This window comes from Pseudophryne corroboree, chromosome 2 (genome assembly GCF_028390025.1).
Source record: "Pseudophryne corroboree isolate aPseCor3 chromosome 2, aPseCor3.hap2, whole genome shotgun sequence".
Taxonomy (NCBI): Eukaryota; Metazoa; Chordata; class Amphibia; order Anura; family Myobatrachidae; genus Pseudophryne; species Pseudophryne corroboree.
In genome coordinates, this window is record NC_086445.1 from 920,502,320 (window position 1) to 920,521,796 (window position 19,477).

Consider the following 19,477-nt stretch of genomic DNA (forward strand, 5'->3'; position numbering starts at 1 on the left):
GAGAACTCCAGGTCCTCCTCAGCCAGGGTATCAAATTTGTAGAATTTAGCAAACGTGTTTGCCCCTGACCAAGTAGCTGCTCGGCAAAGTTGTAAAGCCGAGACCCCTCGGGCAGCCGCCCAAGATGAGCCCACTTTCCGTGTGGAATGGGCTTTTACGGATTTTGGCTGTGGCAGGCCTGCCACAGAATGTGCAAGCTGAATTGTACTACAAATCCAACGAGCAATAGTCTGCTTAGAAGCAGGAGCACCCAGCTTGTTGGGTGCATACAGGATAAACAGCGAGTCAGATTTTCTGACTCCAGCCGTCCTGGAAACATATATTTTCAGGGCCCTGACTACGTCCAGCAACTTGGAATCCTCCAAGTCCCTAGTAGCCGCAGGTACCACAATAGGCTAGTTTAAGTGAAACGCTGAAACCACCTTAGGGAGAAATTGAGGACGAGTCCTCAATTCTGCCCTGTCCGTATGAAAAATTAGGTAAGGGCTTTTATAGGATAAAGCCGCCAATTCTGAGACACGCCTGGCTGAAGCCAGGGCTAACAGCATTACCACTTTCCATGTGAGATATTTTAAGTCCACAGTGGTGAGTGGTTCAAACCAATGTGATTTTAGGAACCCCAAAACTACATTGAGATCCCAAGGTGCCACTGGAGGCACAAAAGGAGGCTGTATATGCAGTACCCCCTTGACAAACGTCTGAACTTCAGGAACTGAAGCTAGTTCTTTTTGGAAGAATATTGACAGGGCCGAAATTTGAACCTTAATGGACCCTAATTTTAGGCCCATAGACAGTCCTGTTTGCAGGAAATGCAGGAAACGACCCAGTTGAAATTCCTCTGTAGGGGCCTTTCTGGCTTCACACCACGCAACATATTTACGCCAAATACGGTGATAATGTTGCACGGTTACATCCTTCCTGGCTTTGATCAGGGTAGGGATGACTTCATCCGGAATGCCTTTTTCCTTCAGGATCCGGCGTTCAACCGCCATGCCGTCAAACGCAGCAAGTCTTGGAACAGACATGGTCCCTGCTGGAGCAGGTCCTTTCTTAGAGGTAGAGGCCACGGGTCTTCCGTGAGCATCTCTTGAAGTTCCGGGTACCAAGTCCTTCTTGGCCAATCCGGAGCCACGAGTATAGTCCTTACTCCTCTCCTTCTTATGATTCTCAGTACCTTGGGTATGAGAGGCAGAGGAGGGAACACATACACTGACTGGTACACCCACGGTGTTACCAGAGCGTCCACAGCTATTGCCTGAGGGTCCCTTGACCTGGCGCAATATCTGTCCAGTTTTTTGTTGAGGCGGGACGCCATCATGTCCACCTTTGGTTTTTCCCAACGGTTCACAATCATGTGGAAGACTTCTGGGTGAAGTCCCCACTCCCCCGGGTGGAGGTCGTGTCTGCTGAGGAAGTCTGCTTCCCAGTTGTCCACTCCCGGAATGAACACTGCTGACAGTGCTATCACATGATTTTCCGCCCAGCGAAGAATCCTTGCAACTTCCGTCATTGCCCTCCTGCTTCTTGTGCCGCCCTGTCTGTTTACGTGGGCGACTGCCGTGATGTTGTCCGACTGGATCAACACCGGCTGACCCTGAAGCAGAGGCCTTGCCTGACTTAGGGCATTGTAAATGGCCCTTAGTTCCAGGATATTTATGTGAAGTGACGTTTCCATGCTTGACCACAAGCCCTGGAAATTTCTTCCCTGTGTGACTGCTCCCCAGCCTCTCAGGCTGGCATCCGTGGTCACCAGGACCCAGTCCTGAATGCCGAATCTGCGGCCCTCTAGAAGATGAGCACTCTGTAACCACCACAGGAGAGACACCCTTGTCCTTTGAGACAGGGTTATCCGCTGATGCATTTGAAGATGCGATCCGGACCATTTGTCCAGCAGATCCCACTGAAAAGTTCTTGCGTGGAATCTGCTGAATGGAATCGCTTCGTAAGAAGCCACCATTTTTCCCAGGACCCTTGTGCATTGATGCACTGACACTTGGCCTGGTTTTAGGAGGTTCCTGACTAGGTCGGATAACTCCCTGGCTTTCTCCTCCGGGAGAAACACCTTTTTCTGTACTGTGTCCAGAATCATCCCTAGGAACAGCAGACGTGTCGTCGGAATCAGCTGCGATTTTGGAATATTTAGAATCCATCCGTGCTGTCGTAGTACTACTTGAGATAGTGCTACTCCGACCTCTAACTGTTCTCTGGACCTTGCCCTTATCAGGAGATCGTCCAAGTAAGGGATAATTAAGACGCCTTTTCTTCGAAGAATCATCATCATTTCGGCCATTACCTTGGTAAAGACCCGGGGTGCCGTGGACAATCCAAACGGCAGCGTCTGAAACTGATAGTGACAGTTCTGTACCACAAACCTGAGGTACCCTTGGTGAGAAGGGCAAATTGGGACATGGAGGTAAGCATCCTTGATGTCCATTCCAGGTTCGCTATCACTGCTCTGAGTGATTCCATCTTGAATTTGAACCTTTGTATGTAAGTGTTCAAGGATTTCAGATTTAAAATAGGTCTCACCGAGCCGTCCGGCTTCGGTACCACAAACAGCGTGGAATAATACCCCTTTCCCTGTTGTAGGAGGGGTACCTTGATTATCACCTGCTGGGAATACAGCTTGTGAATGGCTTCCAATACCGCCTCCCTGTCGGAGGGAGACGTTGGTAAAGCAGACTTCAGGAACCGGCGAGGGGGAGACGTCTCGAATTCCAATTTGTACCCCTGAGATACTACCTGCAGGATCCAGGGGTCCACTTGCGAGTGAGCCCACTGCGCGCTGAAATTCTTGAGACGGGCCCCCACCGTGCCTGAGTCCGCTTGTAAGGCCCCAGCGTCATGCTGAGGACTTGGCAGAAGCGGGGGAGGGCTTCTGTTCCTGGGAAGAGGCTGCCTGCTGCAGTCTTTTTCCCCTTCCTCTGCCCCGGGGCAGATATGAGTGGCCTTTTGCCCGCTTGCCCTTATGGGGACGAAAGGACTGAGCCTGAAAAGACGGTGTCTTTTTCTGCTGAGAGGTGACCTGGGGTAAAAAGGTGGATTTCCCAGCCGTTGCCGTGGCCACCAGGTCCGATAGACCGACCCCAAATAACTCCTCCCCTTTATACGGCAATACTTCCATATGCCGTTTGGAATCCGCATCACCTGACCACTGTCGCGTCCATAACCCTCTTCTGGCAGAAATGGACAGCGCACTTACTCTTGATGCCAGAGTGCAAATATCCCTCTGTGCATCTCGCATATATAGAAATGCATCCTTTAAATGCTCTATAGTCAATAATATATTGTCCCTGTCCAGGGTATCAATATTTTCAGTCAGGGAATCCGACCAAGCCACCCCAGCACTGCACATCCAGGCTGAGGCGATTGCTGGTCGCAGTATAATACCAGTATGTGTGTATATACATTTTAGGATATTTTCCAGCTTCCTATCAGCTGGTTCCTTGAGGGCGGCCGTATCAGGAGACGGTAACGCCACTTGTTTTGATAAGCGTGTGAGCGCCTTATCTACCCTAGGGGGTGTTTCCCAACGCGCCCTAACCTCTGGCGGGAAAGGGTATAATGCCAATAATTTTTTAGAAATTAGCAGTTTTTTATCGGGGGAAACCCACGCTTCATCACACACCTCATTTAATTCATCTGATTCAGGAAATACTACGGGTAGTTTTTTCACACCCCACATAATACCCTTTTTTGTGGTACTTGTAGTATCAGAAATGTTCAAAACCTCCTTCATTGCCGTGATCATGTAACGTGTGGCCCTACTGGAAAATACGTTTGTTTCCTCACCGTCGACACTGGAGTCAGTGTCCGTGTCTGGGTCTGTGTCGACCATCTGAGGTAACGGGCGCTTTAGAGCCCCTGACGGTGTTTGAGACGCCTGTACAGATATTAACTGATTTGCCGGCTGTCTCATTTCGTCAACAGTCTTTTGTAAAGTGCTGACACTATCACAAAATTCCTTCCATAAGACCATCCAGTCAGGTGTCGACTCCCTAGGGGGTGACATCACTAATACAGGCAATTGCTCCGCCTCCATACCATTTTCCTCCTCATACATGTCGACACAACGTACCGACACACAGCACACACACAGGGAATGCTCTGATAGAGGACAGGACCCCACTAGCCCTTTGGGGAGACAGAGGGAGAGTTTGCCAGCACACACCAGAGCACTATATATATACAGGGATAACCTTATATAAGTGTTTTTCCCTTATATAGCTGCTGTATAGATTTATCTGCCAAATTAGTGCCCCCCCTCTCTTGTTTTACCCTGTTTCTGTAGTGCAGGACTGCAGGGGAGAGTCAGGGAGCTTCCCTCCAACGGAGCTGTGAGGAAAAAATGGCGCCAGTGTGCTGAGGAGATAGGCTCCGCCCCCTTCTCGGCGGCCTTTCTCCCGCTTTCTTAAGGAAAAATTGGCAGGGGTTAAATGCATCCATATAGCCCAGGAGCTATATGTGATGTATTTTTTGCCATATAAGGTGTTTTTATTGCGTCTCAGGGCGCCCCTCCCCCCCCAGCACCCTGCACCCTCAGTGACCGGAGTGTGAAGTGTGCTGAGAGCAATGGCGCACAGCTGCGGTGCTGTGCGCTACCTTATTGAAGACAGGACGTCTTCTGCCGCCGATTTTCCGGACCTCTTCAGTCTTCTGGCTCTGTAAGGGGGCCGGCGGCGCGGCTCTGGGACCCATCCATGGCTGGGCCTGTGATCGTCCCTCTGGAGCTAATGTCCAGTAGCCTAAGAAGCCCAATCCACTCTGCACGCAGGTGAGTTCGCTTCTTCTCCCCTTAGTCTCTCGGTGCAGTGAGCCTGTTGCCAGCAGGTCTCACTGAAAATAAAAAACCTAATTTAAACTTTTACTCTAAGCAGCTCAGGAGAGCCCCTTAGTATGCACCCTACTCGTTCGGGCACAAAAATCTAACTGAGGCTTGGAGGAGGGTCATAGGGGGAGGAGCCAGTGCACACCAGGTAGTCCTAAAGCTTTTACTTTTGTGCCCAGTCTCCTGCGGAGCCGCTATTCCCCATGGTCCTTTCGGAGTCCCCAGCATCCACTAGGACGTCAGAGAAAAACATATCCAAAATACGCCCTTATCTTACACAAGACACTGCAAAAACTCTAATCCATGCACTCATCATCTCCCGCATTGATTATTGTAATAGTCTCCTTACTGGTCTTCCCAAACATAGGCTATCACCACTTCAATCCATTTTAAATGCAGCTGCGAGGCTAATCTTCCTCGCCAGACATTCTTCATCTGCTGATCCGCTCTGTCAGTCCCTCCATTGGTTACCGGTATTCTACCGTGTCAAATATAAAATACTTTTACTTACATACTAGGCTATTAACCAAACTGCACCATCATACATCTCCTCACTCATCTCAAAATATCTCCCTACCCGACCTCTCCGCTCTGCACAAGATCTGCGTCTCTCATCCACATGTATTACCTGTTCCCACTCAAAATTACAGGACTTTACCCGGGCTTCACCCACTCTGTGGAATGCACTCCCACGCACAATAAGACTCTCCTCTAGTCTCCAAACCTTTAAACGTTCTCTGAAAACTCATCTCTTAAGACAAGCCTACCAAATTTCAGACCCACACACATAACCTTCACAGCTTCCCTATCAAGTTACATCCCCTCTGTACAGTCCACATAAACTCACATTTTGTCTTCCAACATTGCTGGGTGATCATATCATATACAACCCATTAAGAACCTAGCAACCTGGGGAACCATTATGTGACAGGTAGCATCTATCCTTGTGTATCAATGCCTATTTCCCTATAGATTGTAAGCTTGCGAGCAGGGCCTTCCTACCTCTGTCTGTCCGTCTGTCTTTGCCCAGTTTTGTTCTATAATTGTTGTTCCAATTGTAAAGCGCAACGGAATATGCTGCGCTATATAAGAAACTGCTAATAAATAATAAATAAATAATAAGAAGCTGTAAGGGATATTGGCCTTTTGGGATCAAGGGCCAATGCCATGGCAGTCTCAGCTAGGAGAGCATTGTGGATTCAACAATGGAATGCTGATGCCGACTCCAAGAAGGCGATGTTTACCGTTTAATGGTAGTGTCTTGTTTGGTGACGGCCTCACTGACCTGGTATCTACGGCTACCGCGGGTAAGTCGTCCTTTTTACCTTATGTTCCTGCACAACAGAAGAAAACGCCCCACTATCAGATGCAGTCCTTTCGGCCCAATAAATTCAAAAAAGGACGAGGGTCCTCCTTCCTTGCTGCGAGAGGAAGAGGACGGGGAAAGAGGTCACAGGCTGTGGCAAGTTCCCAAGAGCAGAAGTCCTCTACGGCTTCTACCAAATCCACCGCATGACGCTGGGGCTCCTCTGCGGGAGTCCGTACAGGTGGGGGCACGTCTCAGACTCTTCTGTCAGGTCTGGGTACACTCTGACCTGGATCCTTGGGTATTAGAAATAGTAACCCAAGGGTACAAATTAGAGTTTCAAGACGTACCCCCTCACCGATTTTTCAAATCGGCCTTGCTAGCTTCTCATCTAGAAAGGGAAGTAGTATGCACGGCAATACTAAAGCTGGGTCAAAATCAAGTCATTGTCACGGTACCCCCGTCACAACGGGAGAAGGGTTTTTATTCAAGTCTGTTCGTGGTCCCGAAGCCGGATGGCTCAGTCAGACCGATTCTGAACCTAAAATCCCTCAATTTCTTTCTAAAAGTTCAAATTCAAGATGGAATCTCTCCGAGCAGTGATCTCCAGTCTGGAGGAGTGGGATTTTATGGTGTCGGTCGACATAAAGGATGCTTACTTACACGATCCCATATATCCTTCACATCAGGCATACCTGAGGTTTGCTGTTCAGGATTGTCATTACCAATTTCAGACGTTGCCGTTTGGTCTGTTCACGGCACCAAGGATTTTCACCAAGGTTATGACGGAAATGATGGTCCTCCTGCGCAAGCAGGGAATTACGATTATCCCGTACTTGGACGGTCTCCTCATAAAGACAAGCTCCAAGGAGCAATTGCTGAAAAATGTTGCGCTCTCACTGACAATTCTGCAACAACATGGTTGGCTCCTAAACTTGCCAAAACCACAGTTGGTTCCGACGACACGGCTGTCGTTCCTGGGTATGATTCTGGATACAGAATTACAGAGAGTTTTTATTCCAGTGGAAAAGGCTCTGGAAATACAGAACATGGTAAAACAGATTCTGAAACCGGCAAAAGTGTCAGTTCTTCAATGCACTCGGTTGCTGGGGAAGATGGTGGCGGCCTACGAAGCCATTCCGTATGGCAGGTTCCATGTCAGAGTGTTTCAGTGGGACCTGTTGCACAAGTGGTCCGGGTCTCACCTGGACATGCACCGGACAATAATCCTATCTTCCAGGACCAGGATCTCCCTTCTGTGGTTGCTGCACAGTTCTCACTTTCTGGAGGGACGCAGGTTCGGGATTCAGAATTGGATCCTGGTGACCACAGATGCAAGTCTCCGAGGCTGGGGAGCAGTCACACAGGGGAGAAATTTTCAGGGAATATGGTCAAGCCAGGAAGCTTGTCTGCACATAAACATTCTGGAATTAAGGGCCATTTACAACAGCATTCTACAAGCAGAACATCTTCTTCGCGGTCTGCCAGTGTTGATTCAGTCAGACAACATAACAGCAGTGGCGTACATAAACCGCCAGGGCGGAACAAAGAACAGAGCGGCGATGGCCGAGGCCACGAAAGTTCTTCTCTGGGCGGAGAGACATGCAAGCGCTCTGTCAACAGTCTTCATTCCAGGAGTGGACAACCGGGAAGCAGACTTCCTCAGCAGACACGATCTCCATCCAGGAGAGTGGGGTCTTCATCAAGGGTTTTTTGCAGAAGTGACAAGTCGTTGGGGAATTCCTCAAATAGACATGATGGCGTCCCGCCTCAACAAGAAACTTCAGAGATATTGTTCCAGGTCGAGGGACCCTCAAGCAATAGCGGTGGACGTCCTAGTGACGTAGGTCTATGTGTTCCCTCCACTTCCACTCATTCCAAAGGTGATAAAGATTATAAGAAGAACAAGGGTTCAGGCGGTACTCATTGTTCCAGACTGGCCAAGGAGGGCCTGGTATCCAGATCTTCACGAGTTGCTCATAGAAGATCCCTGGCCGCTTCCTCTACGGGAGGACCTGTTACAACAAGGTCCGTGCGTGTATCAGGACTTACCGTGGCTGCATTTGACGGCATGTCGGTTGAACGCCAGATCCTAGCCAGAAAGGGTATTCCCAGGGAAGTCATTCCCACTCTGCTTCAGGCTAGAAAGGAAGTAACGGCAAAGCATTACCACCGTATTTGGAGAAAATATGTGTCTTGGTGTGAATCCAAGATGGCTCCTACGGAAGAATTTCACCTGGGGCGTTTGCTCCATTTTTTTGCAAGCAGGTGTGGATGCGGGCCAAAAGTTGGCCTCTATTAAAGTACAAATTTCGGCCTTATCTATTTTCTTTCAAAAAGAATTGGCCTCCCCTTCCAGTAGTTCAGACTTTCGTGAAAGGTGTGCTACACATCCAACCTCCATTTGTGCCCCCAGTGGCACCGTGGGATCTTAATGTGGTATTGCAGTTCCTGCAATCTCATTGGTTTGAACCTTTACGTAAGGTTGAGTTAAAATTCCTTACTTGGAAAGCAGTCATGTTGTTGGCCTTGGCATCCGCAAGGCGGGTATCTGAGTTGGCGGCTTTGTCTCACAAAAGCCCCTATTTAATCTTCCATGCTGACAGAGCGGAGTTGAGAACTCGTCAGCGATTTCTGCCATAAGTGGTTTCATCATTTCATGTAAACCAGCCGATTGTGGTGCCAGTGGCTACTGACGCCTTGGCGGAGTCGAAGTCTCTCGATGTGGTCAGAGCTTTGAAGATCTATGTCGCTAGGACGGCTCAGCTTAGGAAAACAGAGGCTCTGTTTGTCCTGTGGGCTCCCAACAAGATTGGGGCTCCTGCTTCCAAGCAGACTATTGCGCGCTGGATCTGTAACATGATTCAGCAGGCTCATTCTACGGCAGGATTGCAGTTACCCAAATCGGTAAAAGCCCATTCTACCAGAAAGGTGGGCTCATCCTGGGCGGCTGCCCGAGGGGTCTCGGCATTACAGCTTTGCCGAGCTGCTACTTGGTCGGGATCAAACACCTTTGCGAAGTTTTACAAGTTTGATACCCTGGCTGAGGAGGACCTCTTGTTTGGTCAATGGGTGCTGCAGAGTCATCCGCACTCTCCCGCTCGTTCTAGAGCTTTGGTATAAACCCCATGGTTCTTGAAGCATCCCCAGCATCCTCTAGGACGTATGAGAAAATAGAATTTTAATACCTACAGGTAAATCCTTTTCTCTTAGTCCGTAGAGGATGCTGGTCGCCCGTCCCAGTGCGGGCTGTCTCTGCAGTTTGGTTTTTTGGTTACACTCATGTTGAGTTAAGTACAGTCAGTCTGTGGCTGATGTTGTTCATGCCGTTGCATGCGTTGTTGTTGAATGCCATGTTGTACGGCGTGTTTGAGGTGTGAGCTGGTATGTATCTCACCTTAGTTTAAAAAATTAAAATTTAAATAAATCCTTTTCCTCGAAATGTCCGTCTCCCTGGGCACAGTTCCTATAACTGGAGTCTGGAGGAGGGGCATAGAGGGAGGAGCCAGTTCACAACCCTTTTAAAGTCTTAAAGTGCCAATGTCTCCTGCGGATCTAGTCTATACCCCATGGTTCTTGAAGCATCCCCAGCATCCTTTACGGACTAAGAGAAAAGGATTTACCGGTAGGTATTAAAATCCTATTTTTTCATGCTATGCTGTGCCCCAACACAGAAATACTGACCACTTTTCTTTGTGTGTTTCCTCAACTGAATTCATTTTACTTCTGGGAGAACCCCTCTAGTCTGTGTACGGTGTTGTACCACTTATAAGTGGATGACACTTTACTACTTACAGCTATGTACATACATCCAGCCTCAATACGCCATGCAGCGCGGAATGTCTGGTATGAGTGAGCCGCAAGGTCCCGTGCAACTCTGCTAATGTTAGGAGTCTTTTTTGCACAAGGAGACTGTGCTGAGTATATGACACTTGTATATTGTGTGTGACTGAGCCTGTATGCAGAGAATAACAGAAATTGTACTGTAATAAAGCAGCGGCTGCTACATTGTAGCACTCTACACAGAGACTCAGTCACACACAGTGTCATAAATCAAATTAATCAGCACATTCTCCTCATGATTCACAGTCGCATTACGCTGCGTCTAAGATTAATTTTCGTCTACAAAAAAGAAGGAAAAAAAGACGCCCGGTGCTAGAAGATTCTCACACGACCTGGCGTGGTTTGTGACTGCAGCAAAGATGTATGAGGACCTATCTGTACCAGTGCTAAGAACCCCATACTTTCTCTTCTGAGCATGCCATTTTGTAAAAACTGGAACTCTGTGTGGGGGAGGGGATATTTGTACAGATTTAAACTCAGGTGTTGATGTGCTCACACAGTATTAAGTAGTGATGTGCACCGGACATTTTTCGGGTTTTGTGTTTTGGTTTCTGTTCCGCGGCCGTGTTTTGGATTCGGACGCGTTTTGGCAAAACCTCCCTGAAAATTTTTTGTCGGATTCGGGTGTGTTTTGGATTCGGGTGTTTTTTACAAAAAACCCTCAAAAGCAGCTTAAATCATCGAATTTGGGGGTAATTTTGATCCCATAGTATTATTAACCGCAATAACCATAATTTCCACTCATTTCCAGTCTATTCTGAACACCTCACACTATTATTTTTAGTCCTAAAATTTGCACCGAGGTCGTTGGATGACTAAGCTAAGCGACCCAAGTGGCCGACACAAACACCTGGCCCATCTAGGAGTGGCACTGCAGTGTCAGACAGGATAGTCGATTTAAAAAATAGTCCCCAAACAGCACATGATGCAAAGAAAAAAAAAAGAGGTGCACTGTGGTCGCTGGATGGCTAAGCTAAGCGACACAAGTTGCCGACACAAACACCTGGCCCATCTAGGAGTGGCACTGCAGTGTCAGACAGGATGGCACTTCAAAAAAATAGTCTCCAAACAGCACATGATGCAAAGAAAAATGAAAGAAAAAAGAGGTGCAAGATGGAATTGTCCTTGGGCCCTCCCACCCACCTTTATGTTCTATAAACAGGACATGCACACTTTAACAAACCCATCATTTCAGCGACAGGGTCTGCCACACAACTGTGACTGAAATGACTAGTTGGTTTGGGCCCCCACCAAAAAAGAAGCAATCAATCTCTCCTTGCACAAACTGGCTCTACAGAGGCAAGATGTCCACCTCCTCCTCATCGTCCGATTCCTCACGCCTTTCACTGTGTACATCCCCCTCCTCACAGATTATTAATTCGTCCCCACTGGAATCCACCATCTCAGGTCCCTGTGTACTTTCTGGAGGCAATTGCTGGTGAATGTCTCCACGGAGGAATTGATTATAATTCATTTTGATGAACATCATCTTCTCCACATTTTCTGGAAGTAACCTCGTACGCCGATTGCTGACAGGGTGAGCGGCTGCACTAAACACTCTTTCGGAGTACACACTGGAGGGGGGGCAACTTAGGTAAAATAAAGCCAGTTTCTGCAAGGGCCTCCAAATTGCCTCTTTTTCCTGCCAGTATACATACGGACTGTCTGACGTGCCTACTTGGATGCGGTCACTCATATAATCCTCCACCATTCTTTCAATGGTGAGAGAATCATATGCAGTGACAGTAGACGACATGTCAGTAATCGTTGGCAGGTCCTTCAGTCCGGACCAGATGTCAGCACTCGCTCCAGACTGCCCTGCATCACCGCCAGCGGGTGGGCTCGGAATTCTTAGCCTTTTCCTCGCACCCCCAGTTGCGGGAGAATGTGAAGGAGCAGCTGTTGACGGGTCACGTTCCACTTGACTTGACAATTTTCTCACCAGCAGGTCTTTGAACCTCTGCAGACTTGTGTCTGCCGGAAAGAGAGATACAACGTAGGTTTTAAATCTAGGATCGAGCACGGTGGCCAAAATATAGTGCTCTGATTTCAACAGATTGACCACCCGTGAATCCTGGTTAAGCGAATTAAGGGCTCCATCCACAAGTCCCACATGCCTAGCGGAATCGCTCTGTTTTAGCTCCTCCTTCAATGTCTCCAGCTTCTTCTGCAAAAGCCTGATGAGGGGAATGACCTGACTCAGGCTGGCAGTGTCTGAACTGACTTCACGTGTGGCAAGTTCAAAGGGTTGCAGAACCTTGCACAACGTTGAAATCATTCGCCAATGCGCTTGAGTCAGGTGCATTCCCCCTCCTTTGCCTATATCGTAGGCAGATGTATAGGCTTGAATGGCCTTTTGCTGCTCCTCCATCCTCTGAAGCATATAGAGGGTTGAATTCCACCTCGTTACCACCTCTTGCTTCAGATGATGACAGGGCAGGTTCAGGACTGTTTGCTGGTGCTCCAGTCTTCGGCACGCGGTGGCTGAATGCCGAAAGTGTCTCGCAATTCTTCGGGCCACCGACAGCATCTCTTGCACGCCCCTGTCGTTTTTTAAATAATTCTGCACCACCAAATTCAATGTATGTGTAAAACATGGGACGTGCTGGAATTTGCCCAGATGTAATGCACGCACAATATTGCTGGCGTTGTCCGATGTCACAAATCCCCAGGAGAGTCCATTTGGGGTAAGCCATTCTGCGATGATGTTCCTCAGTTTCCGTAAGAGGTTGTCAGCTGTGTGCCTCTTCTGGAAAGCGGTGATACAAAGCATAGCCTGCCTAGGAATGAGTTGGCGTTTGCGAGATGCTGCTACTGGTGCCGCCGCTGCTGTTCTTGCTGCGGGAGGCAATACATCTACCCAGTGGGCTGTCACAGTCATATAGTCCTGAGTCTGCCCTGCTCCACTTGTCCACATGTCCGTGGTTAAGTGGACATTGGGTACAACTGCATTTTTTAGGACACTGGTGACTCTTTTTCTGAGGTCTGTGTACATTTTCGGTATCGCCTGCCTAGAGAAATGGAACCTAGATGGTATTTGGTACCGGGGACACAGTATCTCAATCAAGTCTGTAGTTGCCTGTGAATTAACGGTGGATAACGGAAACACGTTTCTCACCGCCCAGGCTGCCAAGGCCTGAGTTATCCGCTTTGCAGCAGGATGACTGCTGTGATATTTCATCTTCCTCGCAAAGGACTGTTGGACAGTTAATTACTTACTGGAAGTAGTACAAGTGGTCTTCCGACTTGCCCTCTGGGATGACGATCGACTCCCAGCAGCAACAACAGCAGCGCCAGCAGCAGTAGGCGTTACACTCAAGGATGCATCGGAGGAATCCCAGGCAGGAGAGGACTCGTCAGACTTGCCAGTGACATGGCCTGCAGGACTATTGGCTTTCCTGTGTAAGGAGGAAATTGACACTGAGGGAGTTGGTGGTGTGGTTTGCAGGAGCTTGGTTACAAGAGGAAGGGATTTAGTGGTCAGTGGACTGCTTCCTCTGTCATCCAAAGTTTTTGAACTTGTCACTGACTTATAACGAATGCGCTGCAGGTGACGTATAAGGGAGGATGTTCCGAGGTGGTTAACGTCCTTACCCCTACTTATTACAGCTTGACAAAGGCAACACACGGCTTGACACCTGTTGTCCGCATTTGTGTTAAAATAATTCCACACCGAAGAGGTGATTTTTTTTGTAATTTGACCAGGCATGTCAATGGCCATATTCGTCCCACGGACAACAGGTGTCTCCCCGGGTGCCTGACTTAAACAAACCACCTCACCATCAGAATCCTCCTTGTCAATTTCCTCCTCAGCTCCAGCACCCATATCCTCATCCTGGTGTACTTCAACAGTGACATCTTCAGGAACTGGGCTGCGGGTGCTCCTTCCAGCACTTGCAGGAGGCGTGCAAATGGTGGAAGGCGCCACCTCTTGCCGTCCAGTGTTGGGAAGGTCAGGCATCGCAACCGACACAATTGGACTCTCCTTGGGGATTTGTGATTTAGAAGAACGCACAGTTCTTTGCTGTGCTTTTGCCAGCTTAAGTCTTTGAACTTTCTAGCGAGAGGATGAGTGCTTCCATCCTCATGTGAAGCTGAACCACTAGCCATGAACATAGGCCAGGGCCTCAGCCGTTCCTTGCCACTCCGTGTCGTAAATGGCATATTGGCAAGTTTACGCTTCTCCTCAGACGCTTTTAATTTTGATTTTTGGGTCATTTTACTGAACTTTTGTTTTTTGGATTTTACATGCTCTCTACTATGACATTGGGCATCAGCCTTGGCAGACGACGTTGATGGCATTTCATCGTCTCGGCCATGACTAGTGGCAGCAGCTTCAGCACGAGGTGGAAGTGGATCTTGATCTTTCCCTATTTTACCCTCCACATTTTTGTTCTCCATTTTTTAATGTGTGGAATTATATGCCAGTATCAATAGCAATGGCCTACTACTATATATACTGCGCACAACTGAAATGCACCACAGGTATGGATGGATAGTATACTTGACGACACAGAGGTAGGTAGAGCAGTGGCCTACTGTACCGTACTGCTATATATTATATACTGGTGGTCAGCAAACTGTGCAAAACTGAAATGCACCACAGGTATGGATGGATAGTATACTTGACGACACAGAGGTAGGTAGAGCAGTGGCCTACTGTACCGTACTGCTATATATTATATACTGGTGGTCAGCAAAATGTGCAAAACTGAAATGCACCACAGGTATGGATGGATAGTATACTTGACGACACAGAGGTAGGTAGAGCAGTGGCCTTCTGTACCGTACTCCTATATATTATATACTGGTGGTCAGCAAAATTATGCACTGTACTCCTACTATATACTACAATGCAGCACAGATATGGAGCGTTTTTCAGGCAGAGAACGTATAATACTGGTGGTCACTGGTCAGCAAAACTCTGCACTGTACTCCTCCTATATAATATACTGGTGGTCCCCAGTACCCACAATAAAGCAGTGTGAGCACAGATATATGCAGCGTTTTTCAGGCAGACAACGTATACTGGTGGTTACTGGTTAGCAAAACTCTGCACTGTACTCCTCCTATATAGTATACTGGTGGTCCCCAGTACCCACAATAAAGCAGTGTGAGCACAGATATATGCAGCACACTGAGCACAGATATGGAGCGTTTTTCAGGCAGACAACGTATAATACTGGTGGTAACTGGTCAGCAAAACTCTGCACTGTACTCCTCCTATATAATATACTGGTGGTCCCCAGTCCCCACAATAAAGCAGTGTGAGCACAGATATATGCAGCACACTGAGTACAGATATGGAGCGTTTTGCAGGCAGACAACGTATAATACTGGTGGTCACTGGTCAGCAAAACTCTGCACTGTACTCCTCCTATAATACTGCTGGTACCCAGAATAAAGATATGCAGCCCCCTGAAACAAAGTGAGAGGACGCCAGCCACGTCCTCTCACTATCATTTCCAATGCACGAGTGAAAAATGGCAGCGACGCGCGGCTCCTTATATAGAATCCGAATCTCGCGAGAATCCGACAGCGGGATGATGACGTTCGGGCGCGCTCGGGTTAACCGAGCCATACGGGAGAATCCGAGTATGCCTCGGACCCGTGTAAAATGGATGAAGTTCGGGGGGGTTCGGTTTCCGAGGAACCGAACCCGCTCATCTCTAGTATTAAGTTAACTTTTATCAAGAACATTCTATAAAATGATAGGTAGGAGCTGGTTGGTTGCTATGGGCAACTTCTCCACTGGCCCACTTCTCGATACATCAACCCCTAAGTGGCCTACTCCCACCTGAATTATTGTTACAGAGGCACAGCAAACAGCAGTTGCTGGTCATACCGTGACTGGTGTATAGAGTGGAAGCGAAATGTCACACTGCCTGTTGTCTCCGTCCTGAAACCAAAGCGACTCAGATGCTCACCCTAGGACACAGACAAGACAGATGTTAGTATAGTAGGTACAGTTTTATTTATGAAAAACACAAAATGGAGTCCTTCTCTTAGGCCCTCAGAATGAACTGCAGTTGCACCATGTAAGAATAGCAGATTAGCCTATCTGCACCATAAAAAAAATAGTATAAAAAAATCCAAAATCTCGAGGTCTACACAGCACTGTCCTTAATCAGTTTCACATCATCTCAAAGGTATCTCCATACCACATTTGTATTTATGCAGATTATTTCCAAACAGAAAATCTATCACTACTTCACTTCATCTTAACGGCACAAAGTCCATAGAAAAAATATGTAGTCCAGTCTGTAGATAAAATGAAACACAGTGTATTTCTAAAAAATAAAAATTATATATATATATATATATATATATATATACATACACATACACACACACACACAGTATATATATATATACACACACACACACACACACACACACACACACACACACACACAGTATATATATATATATATATATATATATATATATATATATAAGAATCCTCCTTCCCATCATAATCAGCATAGATTTTTTAGCGGTTCCCCACCTCAGCTTTGTTATTACTAATGAGGAATTACCTCACTGGACTCCCTGGACGCCTGATGATCTCACGGTATTCCCTCTCCACTGGGGGCTTTTGCTACCCAGGGTTTTTTCAAGAGTTCTGTTACCGCTGACCGTCCTCCGATCTAATCTCCCTGAGCACTGTAATGTGCTTCCGATCCTCCCGCTCTGGCTCTATCAGATACAAGCGTCTCCCGGCTTTGTTCTCATGTAGTGACCAAATCCACCTGTTGCCGCCGATGCGTTTCTACCCGATATGGGTCTTTGTCAAGGTACTTGTGCCTTTCCTTTATTTATTTACTTGGTATTGTGCCATTAAGCTGAAGTGAAGTAGTGAGAGATTTTCTCTGTTTGGAAATAATCTGCACAAATACAAATGTGGTATGGAGATACCTTTGAGATCTACACAGCGCTGAATAAGAACAGCGCTGTGTAGACCTCCAGATTTTGGATTTCTGCAGCAGGGTACATTGGTTTCCACAGGGAAAACATTGGGGTGTAGAGTGGATCTTGATCCAGAGGCATCAACAGGCTAAAAACTTTAGGCTGTCCCAGGATGCATTGGGGCCTCCTCTATAACCCCGCCTCCAGGCATTGAGAGCTCAGTTTCGAGTTGGTGACTGCAGCAGCAGCAGGTCACCTAACAGGAGGGCTGCATTGGGCAGCCCTGAAAAAGCTTTTCTAAGAAGATTTCTTCTCTGAGCTGTCAGCGCTGTATGTCATGGTGACGCGTCAGCGCTGCAGCTCCATCACCTCCCAAGCGGTGTCGCATACTCCCGCAGCTCAGTTCCCAGGTACTTGCAGCGGAGACGTCCCGGCTTAGGCACACAGTTGCAGACTGCTCTCCTGGTTCGTGTGGCTGCTACGGGGAGGAGGTAAGAGAGTCCCCCAGGCGGGACCCGCCATTAAATTGTGCTCCGTCCACCACCTAGGGAGACGGGTCGCGGCGCTGGCGTGGACACCGTCACCGAGCAGGGACCCCACTAGTCCACAGGGGCCTATGTGTACAGGTCGGGTGTACTAACACCCCATTTAATAAGGCTCACAGTATCCAGGTTGGAAGCCCAGCATAGGGGAGGTGGCGCTTGACCTGTAGCCCCTCCCCCGGCCCAGGGCGCCATCTCTTCACAGATTTCCCGCCCTGGAGCTGCCTCACACTCTCCTTCACTCCCTGACTGAGACCCTGGGTGCCATCTTCTGAGCATAGCTGCGGCTGCTTTCCAGGACAAGGTTGTAAAGTCGCCTTTATACAGCGCTGTGACTTTACAAACACTTAAGTATCCTACATGTCTTTATACAGATAGCGTTAGTTGAGAAAGAGTGTACTGTTACCAGACTATACTGTACGAGTATTCCAATATATATCACCCGGTCACTGACCGTGCTGTGATTAATATATATGTGTATGTATGTGTATGTATGTGTATGTATGTATGTATGTATGTATGTATGTATGTGTGTGTGTGTGTGTGTGTGTATATGTGTGTATGTATATATATATATATATATATATATATATATATATATACACATACATATACATATACACACACACACACACACACACACACACACACACACATATAGACACATCCTAGTCCAGTGCAACTTTATTGTGATCATTTCTGCATTGCCTGTGACTGTGGGGGTCATTCCGAGTTGTTCGCTCGTTGCTGATTTTCGCTATACTGCGATTAGTCGCTTACTGCGCATGCGCAAGGTTCGCAGAGCGCATGCGCTTAGTTATTTTACACAAAAGTTAGGTATTTTACTCACGGCATAACAAAGCTTTTTCATCGCTGTGCTGATCGTAGTGTGATTGACAGGAAGTGGGTGTTTCTGGGCGGAAACTGGCCGTTTTATGGGAGTGTGCGGAAAAACGCAGGCGTTCGAGTTGCAAAACGCAGGAGTGGCTGGAGAAACGGGGGAGTGGTTAGGCAAACGCTAGGTGTGTTTGTGACGTCAAACCAGGAACGAAAAGGACTGAGCTGGTCGCAATGGCTGAGTAAGTCTGGAGCTACTCAGAAACTGCTAAGAAATTTCTATTCGCAATTCTGCTAATCTTTCGTTCGCAATTCTGCTAAGCTAAGATACACTCCCAGAAGGCGGCGGCTTAGCGTGTGCAATGCTGCTAAAAGCAGCTAGCGAGCAAACAACTCGGAATCACCCCCTGTGTGTGCATGTATCTGCTGTGTGTTTTCACTCTCAGTGTTTGCAAGTATAACAGTCACTATATTCTGCACCCTGAGGGACTAGGTGCGTCTGATATATAGTGCGACACAGTATATATCCCAATACGTATATTATACTGTGTACTCAGTCCCATAATACCGGATTTATTCGCAGGTATTGTACTTTGGCTTATCGTACTAAGGGGGCATTCCGAGTTGATCGCTCGCTAGCAGTTTTTAGCAGCCGTGCAAACGCCATGCCGCCGCCCACTGGCTGTGTATTTTTGCTTAGCAGAAGTGCGAACGAAAGGATAGCAGAGAGGCTACAAAGTTTTTTTGTGCAGTTTCTGAATAGCTCAAAACCTACTCAGCGCTTGCGATCACTTCAGACTATTCAGTTCTGGATTTTACGTCACAAACCCGCCCAGCCACTCCTGCGATTTTCCTGGTACGCCTGCGTTTTTCCGCACACTCCCTGAAAACGGTCAGTTGCCACCCAGAAACAGCCACTTTATGTCAATCACTCTGCAGCAAGCAGTGCAACTGAAATGCATCGCTAGACCCTGTGCAAAACTACATCGGTCATTGTGCCCGTACGTCGCGCATGCGCATTGCGCCGCATGCGCAGAACTGACATTTTTTAGCCTGATCGCTGCGCTGCGAACAAATGCATCTAGCGATCAACTCGGAATGACCCCCTAAGTCGCTCTGTTGTGGCATTTATATCATAATGTCTAACAGAAAGGGCAGTAAATCATTGGAAGCTCCTGCATCATGCAGAGCATGCTCCAAGGATTTACCAGA

General features: G+C 47.8%; 1 protein-coding gene across 2 annotated transcripts in view; it reads right to left on the reverse strand.

Annotated features, from left to right (window-relative positions):
- The window catches only part of MKS1 (MKS transition zone complex subunit 1), a 154,163-nt gene that overhangs the window by 12,736 nt on the left and 121,950 nt on the right, over positions 1-19,477 (reverse strand). For both annotated transcript variants that reach the window (XM_063956152.1, XM_063956153.1), the window contains one exon: positions 15,823-15,905. In XM_063956152.1, the coding sequence (XP_063812222.1) occupies positions 15,823-15,905 (83 nt within the window). The remainder of the gene's footprint in view (positions 1-15,822; positions 15,906-19,477) is intronic.